Source organism: Salvelinus namaycush, chromosome 36, assembly GCF_016432855.1.
Source record: "Salvelinus namaycush isolate Seneca chromosome 36, SaNama_1.0, whole genome shotgun sequence".
NCBI classification, from domain to species: Eukaryota; Metazoa; Chordata; class Actinopteri; order Salmoniformes; family Salmonidae; genus Salvelinus; species Salvelinus namaycush.
The window spans coordinates 14,890,628-14,914,252 of record NC_052342.1 but is presented as its reverse complement, the minus strand read 5'-3'; the positions used below and the strand labels follow the sequence as shown (position 1 = coordinate 14,914,252).

Here is a 23,625-nt window from a genome sequence, read left to right as displayed (position 1 = left end):
TAAATATGTTTTAGTGTCTGGTGTATGTTTAGTATGTCTGGTTATGATAAGCTCTTTTGGAAAGATATTTTGGAGTTTCTCATACAAATTAATAAATAAGTTATTTAAAATGACTTTATTTACTGCAATAAGCAAGTAATCAAGACATATTTGACATTATTATTGATATCCACTGATAGTCATTCATATGGCTGTATACTCTGAGGCAGCTATTGCAGTGCATTAAAAGTTAGAGATGACTGTCAGCAGAAAGGTGAAGCAGATGGAACACCGTTTCCAATGTCAGCCAACAGCATACATAATCTCCCCACTAGGTGGCACAATCGCTGCTTTTTTCCATCACCAATTCTCAGCAGCCAAACCAGTGGAGTCAGTTCCTTGAGCAAGTCTATGAAAACACTGCATTGTAGTGTATGGCTGGTGTCACCACAAAATGTTTCCTCTCCTCTCGACTTCAAGACCATCAAAGAACAAGAAACAGGTAACATAATACAGTTTATCCAGATTCTTCTTCCTTAGAATCAAAGGAACAGGAAACTCAAAAACGTGTCCAATCCAGTCTCTCTACACACTGTCACTCTGATCAGGATGCCCCCGGAGACTGAGTCTGACCTGTTTGGGGGCTGTGTGCCCCTGTCCCAGACAGGGCGTCAGTGACCTGCGGAGCTCCAGACGGGCGTCATGACACAGGAAGATGTAGAACAGAGGGTCCAGCAGGGTGTTGAGGCTCGTCAGGCCGTAGCACAGCCGGTAACATAGGAAAATGGACCGCTCCAACTCACAGGGGTCATCTGTGAGGAGCAAGGAGACAAAACGGTACCCCCCGACGAGGTGGTAGGGTCCGAAGACGACGATGAAGATGACAGTGATGACAATGAGGATGCCTGTGATTTTGTGACGGCCCTGGTTGGAGACGGATGGCGAGTGTTGGAGAGTCACGCCTATGCGGGCAGAAGTGTAGCTGTAAGGGGAGGGTGCGGGAGAGAGATACAGAGGCCAAGGTCAAAGGTCATGTCAGGTAAATATGTTAGATGTGACTTTTTAACAAGACTCCTCTCATTGACACATCCTTTTGCATGTAATGTGACATGTTAATATAAAGGTGTTTATAGTGTTCACTTCATATTTATCAAAGCATTATCGATAGACACATGTAGATGCAGAGTGCAGGCCATACTCCTCCATTTCTTTATGCAATCACACATAACATGTCAGCCAAGCATACTTCATACTCAGTTTCCCACTCACCCCAGTATACCACAGGGCAGCAGGAACCCCATGACAACGGTAGCAATCTTAAAGTGAGCATATCTGAGGCTGACGGGGTACTGCTCCAGACACAACAGCCTCTCCGCATCAAACACTGACGGAAGAAGCCCGCCCAAACAGAACAGAAAGGTCAGTGTCCAGACCGCCACCCCCAATACCGCCGCCACCCGCACGGTCCGAACGCCACGACTACTCAACGGGTGTACTATCGCCAGGCAACGGTCCAGTGCGATGATACAGAGGAACACCACGCTAGCGTAGACGTTGACGTAGAAGACATAGCCCACAAACTCGCAGGCGGGGCGGCCGTAGGGCCAGCGGTGCGCCCCCTGGAGATAGAGGATCCAGAGAGGGAGGGTGAGGAGCTGGAGGAGGTCAGAGAGCAGCAGGTTGAGGATGTAGACCAGCTGACAGCCACCCCCACCGGACCGGCCCAGTTGGTACAGTCCCCAGAGGGACAGCAGGTTGCAAGGGAGACCCAGTGAGAAGGCCAGGCTGTAGATGTAGGTGAGACCAAGTGTGTCGGTGTTCAGGGGGAGGTTGCAGCTGTCATTGCTGTTGGACATGATCTCTGACAGTCTCTGGGAGAGGAGGGATACCCTCAAAGTCCTTTGACAAGAAACCAGGTACTACAGTACACAGGTGCTTATTTCACCCTCTGGTGCAAATTTATATTCCCAGAGAGAGACAGTGGTGTGACAGTCTCTGGATTTATATCCATTCAATTCATTCATAAATGCAATACTTCTGATAGAAAATGTGGAAATAGATGCACTTGACAGAGGAAGTTTTCTAATCCAAATCATTCATAAAATCTATAAATTCATATGCATGTGATCTGTCCATATTGTTTCTATTGGCTCCCAGAGTCAGGTGTCCATCACGCAAATTTCATTCTGCTAGGATCCAGTGATCTCAAATCCTGGTGGAAAACCTGAGGAGGACAAGGATGAAGATGATAGGAGGATCATGACAACATTAGTACAACATTTCTACAACATTAAATCAGAACATTACACAAGCATGTACAGTATTGTTACACAAACATTATGTCAACATTTGCATTGGAGCATGAGATTAAAGTGAAACCCATACAACTAAAGCATAAAAAAGAGAATTTAAAAAAAATTGCCCAAGAAAACAACTTATTTTGAGAATCTTTTCACTCACCTCACCCATACAGCTCTAAAATCCATGCAGTAGAAATTGTTCCACAAACCTCTTCTTCCCTCCAGCTGCTTAGTGTACAACACAAAGTGACTGTGTCTGCTGCTGAAGGAACACAGCGTCTTAATCCTCAGGGCCTTGTCTATTCTCTGATTGTTACCCTGGACAGGAAGCCCACTTTTCCAGGCTTTAAGGGCAACATCCTGAGAACCGCAGGAGAACCCCTTTCTTTTCCTGAACAAAAACACTCACTCCTCTCCTCACTCTTTCTCCCTCTTCCCTCGTTCTCTCACCGTTAGAGGAGGAAAAAAAGTGAGTGAGAAGGAGACTGGTTTTATGAGTGTAGGGAAGGAAGGGAAAAATTCTAAGTGATTTATGGATAGTGTTCTTGTAACAATCTATGAATTTGTGACCATTTCATGGTTGGGGAAACTAAGGCAAAACATTTTAAGAAACAAATATTCTGTAACATAACATATGTCCCCTTTGTCTTCTCTTAAACAATGGATGCCTCTCACTGCGTGTGTGTGTTTCTGTGTCAGAAAGCAGAGATAACAGGCCACAGAGGCTATGTGATGAGAGGATCAGCCTCTGCACCGGAGAAGGAGGAGGAAGCAACTGACAGGTTGAGATAACAGCCTCACAAAGAGACAGTGTAAATGCAACACACAACGCGCACCGCACACCACTCAACACTCAACAGAAAAAGGAGAGTGTGTAATGTTAATTGACTCTATTCGGATGACAATAATTACATCTTTATTGAGACTTCTTACTGGGGCTTTTAGGTGGAAAAGTATGAGTTTGACATATATTTTTCCTTTGAACAAACATATTTGTTGACTGTGTACGACTGTGGTATACAGTATAGTCATAATTTACCCTAAGTTTACTTTGTAGCTCAGGCACAGGGAAAAGCTACAACTACACAATTCAAATTGTTTGAGGAGAATGGGAGTGTGAGACAATGTTGGCTAGGCTGTATTTTTAACACATGATATCATAGAGAGGAGAGTGTTATCTTTGTCATCTTGTACTTTCCCTCACCAGACTGAAATCCAATACGTAATCTGACAGTTCCAGGGCACCACATTCCCTAAGGCCAGTCTGAATATAAATAACTTTACCTCAGTTTTTATTGAGTCATGTACTTCCCTTTTAATGTTATTATGTATTTATGGTGGACTTGAGTTATTTTTTGAATTTGTAAAATTTTTCTCAAGTTTCGTTTGAGCAATTTTTTAAATCGTTGACAGAAAAGTGCCAATTGATGGTCAAATACGTACAACATCTAAAATACCCATCTTGGCCCATCTTTAGATTAATGTCTCACTCCAGCTTGGTCTTCCTCCTGGAGCTCCTGCAGCACAGCCTGCTGCAGACATAGACTGATGCCCAGATAGAGGCCCCGCTGAGGGCCAGGAGCAGCGCCGCCACGTCCAGGCTGTGGTAGGAGTACCAGGGCAGGCTGTAGGCTTCGGTGCGCAGGTGGGACGCTCCACCGTTCCTCATCACGTACTCAATCCAGAAGGTGGCACTGGCGAGCGGGGACAGGGGCGTGTCGCGGTGCAGGCCAGAGAGCTTCTGCATGTTGTGGCGGTAGGACTTATTCTCCAGCACATCCCTTAGGGCCTCCAGAAAGTCCTCTGTGGTGAGAGTGGCGGCCTCCAGCACACGTGCCACCCCGCGCACCTGCAGTCGCAGGACGTTGTCAAACTGGTCGAAGAGGAGCGGCAGGCCCAGCACAGGGACCCCGTGGTAGATGGCCTCATACAGGCCGTTGGTGCCTCCGTGAGCCACGAAGGCACGGGTTTTGGGGTGGCCCAGGAGGTCGTTCTGGGGGAGCCAGTCCAGTAGCAGGGTGTTGTTCCCCAGGGAAGAGGGTCTTTCTCCCAGGAACCTCCACACCACCTTGTGGGGCAGCAGGGCAAAGGCTTGGGCCACCGCCTTGGTCACCTCCTTAGGCAGGGCGGACACCAGCGTTCCCAGAGACATGACCACCACCCCGTGCTCTCCAGAGCTCTGCATGAAGGCCTCCAGGTCAGCAGGAAGTGGCTCAGCTGGACGGCACTGGAAGCCCCCCACATAGACCACATTGGGCATGGTAGGCCGCGGGAACTCAAAGACAAAGTCCACCCGCATCAGCCACACGTCTGCTGAGCGCTGCATGGAGAGCAGGTCAGCACCAGGGGGGAAGTGACGTTGGAGCAGGTTGACGTAGAGTGGCAGGATGACCAGGTGCTCCTGGAGGAGGATGACCAGGTAACGCAGGAAGTTCTCTGTCCTCTGAAGGAGGTCCATATTATCGCTGAACAGGGAGTTGTACATCGGAACATAGGAGGGCAGCGTGGGGGCAACAGTCATGTGGGCCTCGCCTGCGTTGAGCCAGCGGACATTATAAACCATGGGCATGCCCAGGTATTGGGCCAGGAGCACTCCAGCAGGGAAGGCAGGGTCGGTGAGCATCAGGTCGAATCTGGACACCCTCAGTTTGGCGACGAGGACGGAGTCATCCAAGATGGTGGAGATCATGCAGAGTGCCTCGCTGTGAAACATCATCAACATGGCCGCCGTGTCCTTCTGCTGCTCCAGGAAACGGAGGACAGGTAACATCCTGCGGAGTTTCAGTGAGCGCTGCATCAGGATGGTGTAGAAGTCAGGACCCAGGTCCTCGCCCGCCGGAGGAGGAGCAGGGTTCACGGTGATAGAGGTGTAGACAGGGGAATTCTGGGGAATGTACCAGCTCTTGGCAGAGCGCAGCACGGTGAGGTTGTGACCTCTGGAGTGGAGCTCTCGGAGGATGACCTCCATGTTGAGCCAGTGGCTGCCATCTTCTGGGAAGACCAGGATTCTACCTCCCCGAATGCCGTTACTGTGGCAACCCCGAATGAAGACGAGGAGGAGGAGGAGGCAGAGGATTCGTCGAAGGACCACCGCTGTTCCACCGCACATGCCCATTACGTCATTGGAGCTGGGAACAAACAACAAGAAAATAACAACATGTTTGTTTACAATCTCAGGAAAATGTTCTCTCTTCTCTTCTCTACGATAGTATATGTTATATTTAGAAGAAGTATACAATAGAAATTGTTTGATTTTCATGAGCAGTTTTAGCATACAGAATGCAAGGACTGAGAAAGAGATTACATGGTCTGACTATAAAGTAGCTTTATCGAGGTATTGTCTTTTCTGTACAAAATAAATTCCATAGTCGACATGTCAGCCTCTGCAATTGGCAGATGTCCAAATGTCCACTGGGTTATTATCTAAAGCTGTACATGCTGAATCCCTAGATAAAACTGTTATGAAGGAAGGGAGGGGGACATTTTCTGACATTGTGTGGAAACAGTATTCCCATGTTATGCTACTGTGAGAATGAAGCTTCAAGCCACACAGTAGATGCACGATATGATGTAATCTCAACGGAGTTGTCACCACTTCGTACCACTATGGACAGATTGGTTCCCTAAATTACATATAACTGTATGGTTTTTCAATCTGGATGAAATACAGAGATGAACTCAGTACAGTGCACCTTATCAGTCAATTTCCTCCACTCCCACGATATAGACCCTCTCCATTCACTGATGCATCAGTACTGAATCAGTACAGGCATTACAAATACTACATGCTCAGTAGACACAGATACAGTGGGGCAAAAAAGTATTTAGTCAGCCACCAATTGTGCAAGTTCTCCCACTTAAAAAGATGAGAGAGGCCTGTAATTTTCATCATAGGTACACTTCAACTATGACAGACAAAATGAGAAAAAGAAATCCAGAAAATCACATTGTAGGATTGTTAATGAATTTATTTGGAAATTATGGTGGAAAATAAGTATTTGGTCACCTACAAACAAGCAAGATTTCTGGCTCTCACAGACCTGTAACTTCTTCTTTAAGAGGCTCCTCTGTCCTCCACTCGTTACCTGTGTTAATGGCACATGTTTGAACTTGTTATCAGTATAAAAGACACTTGTCCACAACCTCAAACAGTCACACTCCAAACTCCACTATGGCCAAGACCAAAGAGCTGTCAAAGGACACCAGAAACAAAATTGTACACCTGCACCAGGCTGGGAAGACTGAATCTGCAATAGGTAAGCAGCTTGGTTTGAAGAAATCAACTGTGGTAGCAATTATTAGGAAATGGAAGACATACAAGATCACTGATAATCTCCCTCGATCTGGGGCTCCACGCAAGATCTCACCCCGTGGGGTCAAAATGATCACAAGAACGGTGAGCAAAAATCCCAGAACCACACGGGGGGACCTAGTGAATGACCTGCAGAGAGCTGGGACCAAAGTAACAAAGCCTACCATCAGTAACACACTACGCCGCCAGGGACTCAAATCCTGCAGTGCCAGACGTGTCCCCCTGCTTAAGCCAGTACATGTCCAGGCCCGTCTGAAGTTTGCTAGAGAGCATTTGGATGATCCAGAATAAGATTGAGAATGTCATATGGTCATATGGTCAGATGAAACCAAAATAGAACTTTTTGGTAAAAACTCAACTCGTCGTGTTTGGAGGACAAAGAATGCTGAGTTGCATCCAAAGAACACCATACCTACTGTAAAGCATGGGGGTGGAAACATCATGCTTTGGGGCTGTTTTTCTGCAAAGGGACCAGGACGACTGACCCGTGTAAAGGAAAGAATGAATGGGGCCATGTATCGTGAGATTTTTAGTGAAAACCTCCTTCCATCAGCAAGGGCATTGAAGATGAAATGTGGCTGGGTCTTTCAGCATAACAATGATCACAAACACACCGCCCGGGCAACGAAGGAGTGGCTTCGTAAGAAGCATTTCAAGGTCCTGGAGTGGCCTAGCCAGTCTCCAGATCTCAACCCCATAGAAAATCTTTGGAGGGAGTTGAAAGTCCGTGTTGCCCAGCAACAGCCCCAAAACATCACTGCTCTAGAGGAGATCTGCATGGAGGAATGGGCCAAAATACCAGCAACAGTGTGTGAAAACCTTGTGAAGACTTACAGAAAACGTTTGACCTCTGTCATTGCCAACAAAGGGTATAGAACAAAGTATTGAGATAAACTTTTGTTATTGACCAAATACTTATTTTCCACCATAATTTGCAAATAAATTCATAAAAAATCCTACAATGTGATTTTCTGGATTTTTTTCTTTCTCATTTTGTCTGTCATAGTTGAAGTGTACCCATGATGAAAATTACAGGCCTCTATCATCTTTTTAAGTGGGAGAACTTGCACAATTGGTGTCTGACTAAATACTTTTTTGCCCCACTGTACTACACAGTCCACACCACAGGAGGTTGGCGGCACCTTAACTGCTGAGGGTGGGCTTGTGGTAATGGCTGGAGCGGAATAGGCAGAATGGTATCCAATACATCAATATACCATTCCATTCACTCCGTTCCAGCCATTATTATGAGCCATCCTCCCCTCAGCAGCCTCTACTGGTCCACACACCCTTTAGCTTTGGCCATTTAGCTAGATCTGGGTTGCATTAATTAGGGCATACACTGCAGCAAAACGTTTCGCAAAGGAAAACGAAAACAAGCGTTTCTAATTGAGCAAGTCCAGATAGTACCTCCTTGTTTGAGGCTGTTTTGTTGCATTTGGTGCCTAATGAAAAGGACATTGGTGCAATGGCATCACATCTCAGGGGCTGAAACCCTAGATAGAGCCTGACTCTACACTGTGCTCCCATCAGGATCTGCAGAACCCGTCCTGTCTGGACGGGTGCAGCAGACACTGGACATGGGTGACCTGACCTGGAATGTTTATTACAGTGATGTGCAATCAGGTTATTCAGGGTAGGCAGTGGTTCCCTTGTGATAATCTAATGATTATGATTCTGGGGATTTTATGCTAAAAATCTAAACATTTGCTAAACCTGCAACAAAACTTCAGGAAAGGCCCCAAGGTATTCATGCCTTTCTTTCCATCCATTCAAATCCTTGACACACACAGCCATTCCTGACTCCAGTCACTGCCTTGCATGCTTTTGCTTAAACGTGTTGTGTGGGTATTGACTGGGCTGTGCATATTTGGGCGTGTCTACATATTTTGGCGCTTGCATCCCTTGAATTGAACAAAGTTAGCTACAGTTGAAGTCGGAAGTTTACATACACTTAGGTTGGAGTCATTAAAACGCATTTTTCAACCACTCCACAAATTTCTTGTTAACAAACTATAGTTTTGGCAAGACGGTTGGGACATCTACTTTGTGCATGACACAAGTAATTTTTCCAAAAATTGTTTACAGACAGATTATTTCACTTTTAATTCACTGTATTGCAATTCCAGTGCGTCAGAAGTTTACATACACTAAGTTGACTGTGCCTTTAAACAACTTGGACAATTCCAGGAAATGATGTCATGGCTTTAGAAGTTTCTGATAGGCTAATTGACATCATTTGAGTCAGTTGGAGGTGTACCTGTGGATGTATTTCAAGGCCTACCTTCAAACTCAGTGCCTCTTGACATCATGGGAAAATCAGCAAAGACATCAGAAAAAAAATGGAGACCTCCACAAGTCTGGTTCATCCTTGGGACCAATTTCCAAATGCCTGAAGGTACCACGTTCATCTGTACAAACAAATGTACGCAAGTATAAACACCATGGGACCACGCAGCCGTCATACCGCTCAGAAAGGAGACGTAATCTGTCTCCTAGAGATGAATGTACTTTGGTGCGAAAAGTGCAAATCAATCCCAGAACAACAGCAAAGGACCTTGTGAAGATGCTGGAGGAAACAGGTACAAAGGTTTCTATATTGTGATTATTATTATTTGACCATGCTGGTCATTTATGAACATTTGTACATCTTGGCCATGTTCTGTTATAATCTCCACCCGGCACAACCAGAAGAGGACTGGCCAGCCCTCATAGCCTGGTTCCTCTCTAGGTTTCTTCCTAGGTTTTGGCCTTTCTAGGGAGTTTTTCCTAGCCAATGTGCTTCTACACCTGCATTGCTTGCTGTTTGGGGTTTTAGGCTGGGTTTCTGTACAACACTTTGATATATCAGCTGATGTAAGAAGAGCTATATAAATAAATTTGATTTGATTTCCAAAGTTGTGGCGAAATGGCTTAAGAGACAAAAGGAAAATAGGGTGCCCCTCTCTCACGTGCAGGAAATATTCAGAGGACACCTGACTACTTTTGAAAAAACTCGCTCATTTAAAAAAATAAAAGCCTGGAACTATGTCTAAAGCCTGGTCACAGCCTGATGAAGCCATTGGAAAAGGAATCTGGTTGATACCCCTTTAAATGGAGGTTAGACGGACCAGGGAACACAGATTTAAAAACAGAAATATCACTTCCGGGTTACATTTTCTCAGGTTTTCGCTTACAGAATAAGTATTGTTATACTCAGACAATATTTTGACAGTTTTGGAAACTTTGGAGTGTTTTCTATCCTAATCTGTAAATTATATGCATATTCTACGATCTGGGCCAGAGAAAATGTCTGTTTACGTTGTGCACGTTATTTAAAAAAATATATATATATTCTGACCCCTAGCGCTAAGAAGTTAAGGACAACAAAGTAAAGGTATTGGAGTGGCCATCACAAAGCCCTGACCTCAATCCTATAGAAAGGTTGCGGGCAGAACTGAAAAAGCATGTGCGAGCAAGGAGTCCTACAATCCCGACTCAGTTACACCAGCTTTGTCAGGAGGAATGGGCCAAAATTCACCCAACTTATTGTGGGAAGCTTGTGGAAGGCTACACGAAACGTTTGACCCAAGTTAAACAATTTAAAGGCAATGCTACCAAATGCTAATTGAGTGTATGTAAACTTCTGACCCACTGGGAATGTGATGAAAGAAATAAAAGCTGAAATAAATAATTCTCTCTACTATTATTCTGACATTTCACATTCTTAAAACAAAGTGGTGATCCTAACTGACTTAAGACAGGGAATTTTTACTTGGATTAAATGTCAGGAATTGTGAAAGCCAAATACATATAAACTTAGTTAACGTATGTAAACTTCCGACTTCAACTGTAGCTAGCAGAAACAACCTGACAAATGGATGCCTCAAATCATTTTCAACGTTGGAATCATCATGTAATGTGCCTTTTGCAGGGTTCGAAGAGTGGAACATCAAATATAATGGAAGTTAAGACCAGACAGAGGCAGCATACAACACGTAGCTTATTTCATGACAGTCAAGGCAACCACCATCTCCCTCATTGCTAGCTGTCAGGCAGACGAACAGTGAGTACTGCACTGTAGACTTGTTTGAAATATCATAACAAATTCAGTTTTTACCCTGACTTTTAGACATCTTGGACATGTACTTTTGCTTTGTATATACTGTGGGAATGGGACTTCTCCAGCCACTTTATGGGTGCCTGAGCCTTGGCTTCTACAAAATGGATGTGACTAACTGCAGTACACCCATTCTACATGTGTGGCTTCCCTGCTGTGTGCATGCAGAATAAAATAATGGACATTTGCTTCTGTTGTCACTGAGAGGGAAGGACCGACGAATGGACTTCATTTAAAGGTAAAGGTAGACGTAAATCCATGTTCCTTTGCAATTTGTGGATTATGCTTCTGTTGAATCATGAGAATAGACAACATCCCTTTGAATGCATTTGATTTATCAAGCTAGAATTTCATTTTAATGGGACAGTTTTTTGACGCTTTGACCTGCATTTTTTTATGATTTAAACATTTTGACATGGAATATTTGTTCAAACCTTATTTATGATATAAAGTCCACTTGAAAAGTATTCATTTAGGTCTACCCTTCACTTTTTCCACATTTTGTTACGTTACAGCCTTGCTCTAAAATTGATTAAATAGATAAAAAATCCTCATCAATCTACACACAATACCCCATGACAAAGCAAAAAGAGGTTTTTAGAAATGTTTAAAAAAAAGATGTATAAAAAAAATACATTATTTACATAAATATTCAGACCCTTTGCTATGAGACTCGAAATTGAGCTGAGGTGCATCCTGTTTCCATTTATCATCCTTGAGATATTTTTACAACTTGATTGGATTCCACCTGTGGTAAATTCCATTGATTGGACATGATTTGAAAGGCACACACCTGTCTATATAAGGTCCCAAAGTTGACAGTGCATGTCAGAGCAAAAACCAAGCCATGAGGTCAAAGGAATTGTCTGGTTACCAAAAATGTCTGCAGCATTGAAGGTCCCCAAGAACACAGTGGCCTCCATCATTCATAAATGGAAGAAGTTTGGAACCACCAAGACTCTTCCTAGAGTTGGCCGCCCGGCCAAACTGAGCAATTGGAGGAGAAGGGCCTTGGTCAGGGAGGTGACAAAGAACCCGATTGTCACTCTGACAGAGCTCTAGAGTTCCTTTGTGGAGATGGGAGAACCTTCCAGAAGGACAACCATCTCTGCAGCACTCCACCAATCAGGCCTTTAAGGTAGAGTGGCCAGACGGATGCCACTCCTCAGTAAAATGAACATGGCAGCCCGCTTAGAGATTGCAAAAAGGCACCTAAAGGACTCTCAGACCATGAGAAACAAGATTATTTGGTCTGATGAAAACAAGATTGAACTCTTTGGCCTGAATTCTAAGCGTCACATCTGGAGGAAACCTGGCACCATCCCTACGGTTAAGCATGGTGGTGGCAGCATCATGCCTTGGATGTTTTTCAGTGGCAGGGGGAGACTAGTCAGGATCGAGGGAAAGATGAATGGAGCAAAGTATAGAGAGATCCTTGATGAAAACTTTCTCCAGAGCGCTCAGGACCTCAGGCTGGGGCAAAGGTTCACCTTCCAACAGGACAACGACCCTAAGCAGACAGCCAAGACAATGCAGGAGTGGCTTTGGGACAAGTCTCTAAATGTCCTTGAGAGGCCCAGTCAGAGCCAGGACTTGAACCCGATCGAACATCTCTGGAGAGACCTGAAAATAGCTGTGCAGTGACGTTCCCGATCCAACCTGACAGAGCTTGAGAGGATCTACAGAGAAGAATGGGAGAAACTCCCCAGATACAGGTGTGCCAAGCTTGTAGCGTCATACTCAAGAAAACTCGAGGCTGTAATCGCTGCCAAATGTGCTTCAATAAAGTACTGAGTAAACGGTCTGAATACTTATGTAAATTTAATATTTTAGTTTTTAGTTTTAAATACATTTGCAAAAATGTCTAGAAACTAGTTTTTGATTTGTCATTATTGTCATTATATTGTGTGTAGATTGAGGTGCAAAAAAATATTGAATCAATTTTAGAATAAGGCTGTAACATAACAAAAATGTGGAAAAAGTGAAGGGGTCTGAATACTTTCCGAATGCACTGTAAGAGTTTAAGCATATTTCACATAGTACAATTATTGTGTGTTTGCTTGTGCCGCACATTGGAATAATTGTAAATCAGTTGTGAAATGCTATGGAGTTTGCATTGTGAATTCTTCAGATGAAATGTGTCTATAAATTGGTCTTTTAGTGCCACCTATCAGTTGTAACTGTTGATGATACATTGGTCTATGACTGAGCTGAGTTGAGCAGTGTGTCAGAGGCTATTGCTTGAGTATCTTGGCTACATTGGTATTTACATTTGGTGAGAATTGTTTGTCAATATCAGTTAATAATAGCCTATGTAACTCTGGTTGTTGAAGTTATATGTTGTATGGTGAACTTTGTTTATTTGTGAGTAAATCTGGCTTTGATAATAGCCAGTGCTTACCCAGCTACTGACCTCACCACAGGTCATTGGTTAATCATGTTTATCTGCTGCCCGTCCCTGCTGCAAGACATCACAGTTAGACTATAGAACACCATGTACTCAACCCAGTATCACAGATTATTGTGAAATAGACACAAATTGCTTATTGGAAATTCGTGACAGGCACATGAAAAAGTATATGTTTTGTGTAGTACACGATTTTGTATACATTGCACAGATAAAGACATTAGGTTACTTATGACAGAAAAGATGGCTGTATAATGTGAACGTTTAGCAACCCAACGGTTGTGTGTTTGAATCTCATCACGGAAAACTTTGGCATTTTAGCTAATTATCAACTTTGCATTTACTTAGCATGTTAGCTAACCCTTCCCATAACCCTAACCTTAACCCTTTAACCTAACTCCTAACCTTAACACTAACCTTAACCCTTTAACTGCTTAGCCAGCAGGTTACCTCACTTTAACCCCTAGCCTAGCTAACGTTAACCCCCTAGCTTTCCTAGCTAACATTAGACACCTAGCTAGCCAAGCTAACGTTAGCCACAACAAATTGAAATTTGTGTAATGTACACAAATGCATTATGAAGAAAGAAAATTGTGTAATGTTGGGATGAAAATTGTCTAATACACACGAAAAGTGAACTTTTTCATGTGCCTGTCACAAATTTAAAATAAGTAATTTGTGTCTATTTCACATTAAGCAGTTGATAGTCTGTTGATGTACTGGAGGTTTCTGAACTAGAATCCATCAGCATCAACTGGCTCCACTCTCACAGTATTCTGTGCATCATTTAGAAATTATTCCCCTCAATTCAGTATATTACTTTGGATGATTATTATGGTTATGTGTGGTTATTTCATTATCTCTAAAAGTCATGGAGCGTCCAGCCTTTTATCATATTTTATGCTAATATCCAGTTTAAAAATGTACATCTTTCCGTAAAGCAAAATGCATGCATGTTGGTTTCTTATTCAAATATTTTTTACTACAACAATATATGGTAACTATGTGATGTTTTTGCCTAACAAGGCAATAGAAACTATGGTAATCCAAACTTACAAAACATATAGTGAGATGCGATACAATATATCTATCTCCTACCTCTTCAAGTGCACTCTCATCATATCACTGTAGCAGCAGTGTGCACGGATAGCCAGTCTCACTTTCACTGAGAAGCGCAGTTAGTGTTTAGTGAAAGACATGATAAACTCTCTGTGACCTGTAACACAAAGACTGTCCGTGTCCCTTGTCCTCTTCCTCGTCGCTAGTTAATACACGAGATCCCAGATGGACTGTTTTTTATAATCAAGCATCACACCAACAAACAACCAACTAACTCCTCCTCTGAGTTAGATAAGGAAGATGAGGGAGGAATGCCGTGTTCAGACATCCTGGGGGACAGTTTGTATTCTAAGCAGCCGGGTAAAGAACATTGAGCTCCTCACCCCCCACGGTGGAAGGGATTTGTAGGGTTGCCCATTTAATAAGAATCAACTTTGAGTGTTTTGTTTATTTCACATGGAAGCCATTAGAAAGCTTTTTATGGTTTTAACTGTTTCACTGAGAACCATTGTAGAAGTTGTAGACCATAAAGATGTTTAATTTATGCAGTTACTATATCTGTAGGCCTACTGGTACCTGAAAAATATGTGTACGCTGATTGAGGAAATGCAGTATGAAAGAAATTGAATTCCCAATTAATATTCTGTTACTATTTTACTAGATCCATTCATTTTAGCATACTATATCACAATTTAGCAAGTCATAATTGAAGATCAAATTGTATGGAGGGGTATTTACAGAAGTCGTTGAACTATCACTGCTAATGTCTGAGTCAGCCATCATGGTTATCCATTTCACGTTCAATAAAGTGCAAAGTTGTAAAAATGTTGTCAAGTCAAATTTGTGTCTTATGACTCACAGCTCTATTTCATCATCTATACACAGCAATGACTTAAATATCTAAGGAACAATGCCGTTTCAAAGTTAAATGTCTGACTGGCAAGATGTCTAAGATATTGCATACACAAATACCCTTTTCACTCTACTGAGCCAAGCTGAGCCAAGCCAAGCTGCACTGTAGGCCTACTTGCCAGGTTACGCGTCCACCATACTATAGTTACTGGAAAGGACAATGTGAAAAGAAAACATCCGAGCCAGCACAGTAGGGTTCAGTTTAGCACGATAGCAAACGTTAACACAGAGCAAAGAACAACATGGTTAAAGGTGACACAGGGTGTTGTTCTAAATGGACCTTGACCAACTGTGCGCACAGCAACAAGGACACTCCAGCCATGGACAGAAGAGCGAAACAGTACCTACGTGACGCCAAAATCTATGTGGAATCTCTCTAATTACTTTGTTCAACCCAACATCACATAGGTGAGACTTTCAGGTCAATTCTCTATACGAAAGAAATGTCAAAATGTACAAAACATGACATAGACTGACCAGGTGAATCCAGGTGAAAGCTTTGATCCCGTATTGATGTCACCTGTTAAATCCACTTCAATCATTGTAGATGAAGGGGAGGAGGCAGGTTAAAGGAGGCGTTTTAAGCCCTGAGACTATTGATACATGGAGTGTGTACTGTATGTGTGCCATTAAGAGAGTGAATTGCCAAGGTAAAAAATATTGTATTGCCTTTGAACCAGTGGAGGCTCCTCAGAGGAGGAAGGGGACGACCATCCTCCTCAGTGAATTTTATGAAAATAAAATAGTAAAACATTGAAAAAGTTATCCTTTCTAGATAAAACTACACTAAATATATTCACGTCATTAAATAATTCATTAAAACAGCCAGAGGACAGCTAGCTTCCGTCGTCCTCTGGGTACATTGACTTCAATACAAAACCTAGGAGGCTCATGGTTCTCACCCCCCTCCATATGACAACTTCCGGAGACATCCTCCAACCTAACAGAGCTCTTGCAGCATGAACTGACGTCTTGTCCACCAAGTCAAAGGATCAGAGAATTAATCTAGTACTGAAAGCATAAGCTACAGCTAGCTAGCACTGCAGTGCATAACATGTGGTGAGTAGTTGACTTAAAGGGAGAGAAAGACAATGGTTTAACAGTTTTGAACAAATTCATTTATTCGAAAATGTATTCACTTTCACTTAACATGTACTTAGCTAGCAAATGCAGCTAGCTAGCTAGTTTAGGCTACTCAAACACCCGGCTCAAACAGAGGGATGCTATGTTAGCTAGCTGGCTATGACTATCCAACACAACACTGGAACTCTTCCAAGTCAAGGTAAGCTTTTGGTTTGACAAATTTATTGCCACCGGGGCCTGCCGGTGTAACTGCTAAACTGCATACTGAACTGCTTACTGACTGTACACTAATGTTACTAGGTGATTGTAGTGGGTTTACTAACTTGTAAGTTCTATTAGATATGTTTACTATGATGTTACTTCAGCTAATATGGTGACAATGATGTAGGATGTGTGTAGCAGCTATGATATTTTTTTTGCCTGGTCACATACAGCTGGTGTGTTGTGCATTGAAATCCACAAGCGAAGGGAAAAGGTGAGAGGAGGAGAGTGCATTGATGTGAGAAGGAATACAACGTGGCTGCTATGAAAGTGAACTGTGTTTACTTGTGATCAGGGGTGTATTCATTCCGCCGATTCTGTTGAAAACGTTTCTTAAACAGAAGCAAACGGAACGAAACGGGGATAAACATACCAGAATTTGTCCAATAGAAACACTTGTTTGCAACTGTTGGACTAATGATTTCACCCTAGATCAGCTAGATGCAGGCAAGAGTGTGCAAGGCGGTATTGAATGTGTCACTGTCTGTCCATGTTTCACTGTCTGTGTTGTTCTACAGTGTATTCGGAAAGTATTCAGACCCCTTGACTTTTTCCACATTTCATTACAGCATTATGGATAAACAAATATATATATCCTCATCAATCTACACACAATACCCCATAATGACAAAGAAAAAACAAGTTTAGACATTTCAGCTAATTTTTTTTATTTTTAAATACTTCAATTTTTCATTTACATAAGTATTTAGACCCTTTACTCCGTACTTTGTTGAAGCACCTTTGGCAGTGATTACAGCCTTGAGTCTTCTTGGGTGTGACACTACAAGCTTGGCACACCTACTGTATATTTGCGGACTTTCTCACATTCTTCTCTGCAGATCCTCTCAAACTCTGTCAAGTTGGATGGGGAGCATCGCGTCACAACTTTTTTCAGGTCTTTCCAAAGATGTTAGATTGCGTTCAAATCCGGGCTCTGGCTGGGCCACTCATGGACATTCAGAGACTTGTCCCGAAGCCATTCCTGCGTTGTCTTGGCTGTGTGCTTAAGGTCGTTGTCCTGTTGGAAGGTGAGTAGTAGGTGCCAGGCGCAACGGTGTCAAGAACTGCAACACTGCTGGGTTTTTCACCCTCAACAGTTTCCCGTGTGTATCAAGAATGGTACACCACCCAAAGGACATCCAACCAACTTGACACAACTGTGGGAAGCATTGGAGTCAACATGGGCCAGCATCCCTGTGGAATGCTGTAGACACCTTGTAGAGTCCATGCCCCAACGAATTGAGGCTGTTCTGAGGGCAAAATGGGGTGCAACTCAATATTAGGAAGGTGTTCCTAATGTTTTGTACACTCAGTGTATCAAACCATCTGTACCTCTGTCAATGCAAATAGAATACTGCAACACTACCTTTGCACTCTGCAAAGAACAGAGCGTGTGTATGTGTGGAGTTTGGGAACGCAGATTGATATATATATATATTCATTGTTCTACATGTAAACTTTGCAAGTCTATATTTTATATTCCATGTCATGGATCAGGATCCATGAAGCCTTTCACTACTTAATATTCCAGTCCCCTGCCTCTGGCTCTCTAGCAGACCAAGCAGACCGATATGATACAATGCCCCCTCTGTAGAGCATATCCAACCTAATCGCCTTAACTGTGTTGTTACCAGGACAGTGTTATTAAGGTTCATTAAACTAAAGTTCACTATGGACTTTAGTGAAGTTGGGCTGTAATGGTATTTCAGTAGCCTGCTTTCTGAGTTTTATTAAATAATACAACACTTTCTGTTTGTTGATGGATTACCACACTTTAATAAGTATTGTAGAGTCTCGTCTAAAGTCCTAGCTCGCATTAGCTCACATGGAGCAGGTAGCCTAGTGGTTAGAGCAAAAGGTTGCTGGATCGAATCTCCAAGCTGACAAGGTAAAAATCTGTCGTTCTGCCCCTGAACAAGGCAGTTAACCCACTGTTCACCGGTAGGCTGTCATTGTAAATAACTGACTTGCCTAGTTAAATAAAGGTTAAATAAAAAAACATTAAAAAACATGAGTCACACCAGAGCTGGCTCCGGTTTACACACATGTTCTTTATTAGTTTTGTGGGATTGGACCTCCTTAATCAAGTCCATATCTGTTGTATGACTTTTCCACAGACAGCTATGATGATAAGAGTGACATCTCCTTTCTTGGCTGCCCTTTACTTCCTGATTCTATCGCCCGGCAATGGTTGCCACTGTAGCGCCGGCAGTAGGAAGATCCTGGTGGTCCCGGTGGATGTCAGCCACTGGGTCAACATGGAGGTCATCATCCATGAGCTCCACTCCCGAGGTCACGACCTCACCATGCTGCGCTCTGCCAAGAGCTGGTACATCTCCCAGAAGTTCCCTCTCTACAGCTCCATCACCGTCCTCATGCTGGAGGACGAGGTGGACAAGAACTTCCATGACAAGATGCTGCAAAGGATTCTGGGAATCTGGATGCTGCCGCCCTTCCTGCAGTCCTTCCACCATCAGTACGAGATCACATCCATGCAGCCGACAGGCCACAAGGTCTGCGCCAGAGCGGTCGTTCTGGCGCAGATGATCCAGCGTTCATGGTGATTCAGCGTTCATGGCTCGGCTCTGGGATGCTCGGTTTGACCTGGTGCTGACTGATCCTGCTCTGCCCACATGGATCCTCCTGGCCAACTACCTCCGTCTGCTTCTGGTCTTCAACCTGCCCTGGATCAACACGGGAGAGGGTCACTTCGCCTTCGCCCCCTCGCCACTGTCCTACGTCCTCGTGTCGGGCAAAGAGCTCTCTGACCACATGGACTTCCTCTAGAGAACCAGAAACGTGTTGCATTATGTCTATAGTGTGGTGGCGCAATATTTCTTTGTTAACCATTGGTACGCCAATCTGCTCAAATGTCACTTCCCCTCTGCTGCTGACTTGCTCTCCATGCAGCGCTCAGCAGACGTGTGGCTGATGCAGGTGGACTTTGTCTTTGAGTTCCTGTGGCCCACCATGCCCAACGTGGTCTATATGGGGGCTTCTAGTATCGTCCGGCCAGGCCGCTCCCTGCTGACCTGGAGGCCTTAGGGGCCTTCATGCAGAGCACGTGGTGGTGGTCATGTCTCTGGGAATGCTGGTGTCCACCCTGCATAAGGAGGTGACCGAGGCGGTGGCCCAAGCCTTTGCCCTGCTGCCCCACAAGGTGGTGTGGAGGTTCCTGGGAGGAAGACCCTCTTCCCTGGGGAACAACACCCTGCTACTGGACTGGCTCCCCCAGAGCAACCTCCTGGGCCAACCCAAAACCTGCGTCGTGGCTCATGGAGGCACCAATGGCCTGGAAGAGGCCATCTACAATGGGGTCCCTGTGCTGGGCCTGCCGCTCCTCCTCAATGTCTGGAGGCTGCCACTCTCACCACAGTGGACTTCCTGGAGGCCCTAAGGGACATCCTGGAGAATCCCTCTTACTGCCACAGAATGCAGAAGATCTTTGGCCTGTACCGCAACACGCCCCTGTCCCCTCTCGCCAGCGCCACCTTCTGGTTTGAGTACGTGATGAGGAACGTCGTCCCACTTGCACACCGAAGCCTACAGCATGTCCTGGTACTCCTACCACAGCTTGGATGTGGCGACGCTGCTCCTGGCCCTCAGCGGGGTCTCTCTCTGGGCCTCAGTTTCTGTCTGCAGCAGACTGTGCTGCAGGAGCTCCAGGAGAAAGACCAAGCTGGAGTGAGCTTGTTAACTGACAGTGTCTTGATGTGTAATATATTGTAACATCTTCATAAGCAGACTGGAAAATACTTGTTTCGTTAAATGTTTATTGAGTTTAACTAAGAATATACACGTTTCAGGCAAAGCAACTGTTCACATTAACATTATCTTTGTATAGATGTTTTCATTTTTAAATGCAATAAGACCATACAGTAACATATTCAACATTACATCCATGACATTAGAGATGGACTCCTCTCTTCCTTAATGTACAATAACGTTCTTTACTGTTTTGGAAAGTCAGAGGGAGAGACGGAGGGAGGTCACAGCAGTGTAAAAATAAACGTGAGCTTTAATGATGAACATGTGTCACTGTGACTGTTAGCACAGTCCTATCAGAGAGGGCTACAGCCTTCCCCTCTCTCTCCCTCTCTCACTCCCTCCCTCTCTCTCTCACTCTGATACTGGCCTTATCCACAGACATTAACAACTGTCTGGCTCTCAAGGTAACAGAAGGCTTACTTACGTCACATCGTGTAAATCGATGTGCCCTTGAGCAAGGCACTTAATCCTAAATGCTCCAGGGTCGCCGTTGATAATGGCAGACCCTGGCCGTGACCCCACTCTCAGAGGGTGTCTCAGGGGGAGTTGGGATATGCAAAAAATACATTTCCAATTCACACATGTATACAATACACACTTGCACATGTGAAATAAGACAAATATAGGCACCCACCAAATGTTCATTATTATATAACAATCTGCATTGGGTGATTGACATAGTTAAAAGAGTAGATACTTACATTTCACAGCAATCCTTATGTACAGTAAATGCTGGAATTGTGCAAGAGTTGAAATGAGTTCCAATGCCTCAAGTCTTATACGTCTATACATTGTGCGTCACCTCCATTACATCACCTCTATGAAATCACCACCAGAGGGCGTGGCTAACCCAGTGAGGTTTCTGTGTCTTGGGTCAAAGGTTACATGAATCTAGTGCTCAAGATGGCCTGAGGGGCAGAGGTGATCATAGGCTGAGATGTGATGACCCCAGGCTGGGAGGCCATCAACATGGGCTGACCGGGCAGCATGGTGGGCTGTGCATTGATGACGGTGAAGGTCTGTCTGCGTCTCTTGATCTCCCTGGCCATCTGGCACCAGGAGCAGACGTTGCAGAAGGTGGAGTACACACAGTCCGCCATCATGTCACCCTGAACACACATATAGACACGATTATGATCCCAAAATTCCCTGTTTTTCTAGAAATACCAGTTTGGATGATTCTTGGATTTCTTGCTTATGCCTGCCTGATTCTGGGAATGTTCCACCCAGGATTTTGTTTTTACTTGCAATGAGGTATCAGCAGAGGTTTCAAACCTGGGATACTGTATGATTACATCGACTACCGAGCTGTTGTATTAACTGGACAGAAGCTCTCAGGAGGCTGAAGAAATTTGGCTTGGCACCAAAAACCCTCACAAATTTTTACAGATGCACAATTGAGAGCATCCTGTCGGGTTGTATCACCGCCTGGTACGGCAACTGCACCACCCGCAACCGCAGGGCTCTCCAGAGGGTGGTGCGGTCTGTCCAACGCATCACCGGGGGCAAACTACCTGCCCTCCAGGACACCTACAGTACCCGATGTCACAGGAAGGCCAAAAAGATCATCAAGGACAACAACAACCACCCGAGCCACTGCCTGTTCACTCCGATATCATCCAGAAGACAAGGTCAGTACAGGTGCATCAAAGCGGGGACCGAGGGACTGAAAGACAGCTTCTATCTCAAGGTCAGATTGTTAAATAGCCATCACTAACACATTATAGGCTGCTGCCCTATATACATAGACCTGAAATCACTGGCCACTTTAATAATGTTTATATATTTAGCATTACTCATCTCATATGTATATACTGTATTCTATCCTATTCGTCTGTATCTTACTCTATGCCGCTCTGACATTGCTCGCCCAAATATTTATATATTCTTAATTCCATTCCTTTACTTTAGATTTGTGTGTATTGTTTGATATTACTTGTTAGATATTATTGCACTTTTGGAGCCAGAAACACAAGCATTTACTGTGTTGTATGTACTGCCTCACGTTTACACAGTCTGTAGGCCTACTCTAACAGTCTTCCTTCTCTAGTTTCTTTATTCAGGCGTTCAGATTGACATTCGTTAACCCACCTGAATGCCATAGCGGTTACGTACAGCCACCCTCATGGACATGGACACAGGAGGAGTGCAGGTTGGCACCCCTACCAGCTGGGTGGAGGACCATAAGACGTCCAGCATGGGGAGACAGAAACACTCTCCGAACTCTGAGGTGGTGGTGCAGGCGAAACAGGGGAAGCACCAGCAGGCAAAACAGCCTGATCATAGGGTCGCAAAGCGTAGGTCAGGGAAGAGATCTGTTAACACTGATTACGACACTTATCTCACTCACTTTGATTAGTGGCTAGTAACGCTGTCAGTCAGGTCCATATGTATTTGGACAGTGACACAATTTGCATAATTTTGGCTCTGCACGCCACCACAATGGATTTGAAAGGAAACAATCAAGATGTGTTTTAAGTGTAGACTTTCATCTTTAATTTAAGGGTTTTGTAAAAATGATTGTATGAACCGTGTAGGAATTAGAACTATTTTTATACATAACCCCCCAATTTTATGGGCTCAAAAGTAATTGGACAAACTAACATAATCATAAATTAAATTGTGAGTTTTAATACTTGGTTGGAAATCTCTTGCAGTCAATGATTGCCTGAAGTCTGGAACCGATAGACATCACTTGATGCTGTTTCTTCCCTGGCGATGCTCTGCCAGGCCTTTACTGCAGCTGTCTGTTCCTGCTTGTTCTTGGGGAATTTTGCCTTAAATTTTGGCTTCAACAAGTGAAATTCATGCTTATTTGGATTCAGGTCAGGGGATTGACTTGGTCATTGCAGAACATTCCACTTCTTTGCCTTAAAAAAGTATTGGGTTGCTTTCACAGTATGCTTCGGGTCATTGTCCATCTGCACGGTGAAGTGCCGTCAAATTAGTTTTGATACATTTGGCTGAATCTGAGCAGATAATGTAGCCCTAACCACTTCAGAATTCATCCTGCTGCTTTTGTCAGCAGTCACATCATCAATAAATACAAAGGAACCAGTTCCATTGGTAGCCATACATGCTCACGGCATAATATTACCTCCACCATGCATCTCTTCCCATCATTCTGGTACAAGTTGATCTTTGTCTCATCTGTCCATAGGATGTTGTTCCAGAACTATACAGGCTTTTTTAGATGTTTTTTGACAAACTCTAATCTGGTCTTCCTGTTTTTGAGGCTTACCAATGGTTTACATCTTGTGGTAAACCCTCTATTTACTCGTCTTCTCTTAATTGTTGACTTTGACACAGATACGCCTACCTCCTGAAGGGTGTTCTGGATCTGGCCAACTGAAGGGGTTTCTCTTCATCAGGGAGCACAGTCTGCTGAGCACAGTCTGCTGAGAGACCACATTTGTTTTCCGTGGTCTTCCGGGCCTTTTGGTGT

At 44.0% G+C, this 23,625-nt stretch overlaps 2 protein-coding genes and 1 pseudogene across 4 annotated transcripts; 1 reads left to right on the top strand and 2 right to left on the bottom strand.

Annotated features, from left to right (window-relative positions):
• Positions 1 to 96: 96 nt before the first annotated feature.
• Positions 97 to 3,062, bottom strand: si:dkey-165a24.9 (probable G-protein coupled receptor 132). The gene is made up of 2 exons (XM_038975858.1): positions 1,249 to 3,062; positions 97 to 961 (listed from the first exon to the last, which is right to left on the bottom strand). Exons 1-2 carry the CDS (start codon positions 1,833 to 1,835, stop codon positions 565 to 567), a joined length of 984 nt encoding a protein of 327 aa, XP_038831786.1. The 5' UTR covers positions 1,836 to 3,062; the 3' UTR covers positions 97 to 564.
• Positions 3,063 to 3,178: 116 nt separating this feature from the next.
• LOC120030447 (UDP-glucuronosyltransferase 1-2-like) lies at positions 3,179 to 15,586 on the bottom strand. 3 transcript variants are annotated; one of them, XM_038975855.1, is made up of 2 exons: positions 15,546 to 15,586; positions 3,179 to 5,407 (listed from the first exon to the last, which is right to left on the bottom strand). In XM_038975855.1, exon 2 carries the CDS (start codon positions 5,392 to 5,394, stop codon positions 3,766 to 3,768), a length of 1,629 nt encoding a protein of 542 aa, XP_038831783.1. In that variant the 5' UTR covers positions 5,395 to 5,407; positions 15,546 to 15,586; the 3' UTR covers positions 3,179 to 3,765. The 3 variants fall into 3 exon arrangements, with proteins under 3 accessions (XP_038831783.1, XP_038831782.1, XP_038831784.1); XM_038975854.1 differs by lacking the exon at positions 15,546 to 15,586 and adding an exon at positions 14,196 to 14,388; XM_038975856.1 differs by lacking the exon at positions 15,546 to 15,586 and adding an exon at positions 8,876 to 8,897.
• On the top strand, positions 15,337 to 20,441 carry LOC120030449 (annotated as a pseudogene).
• Positions 20,442 to 23,625: the final 3,184 nt, after the last annotated feature.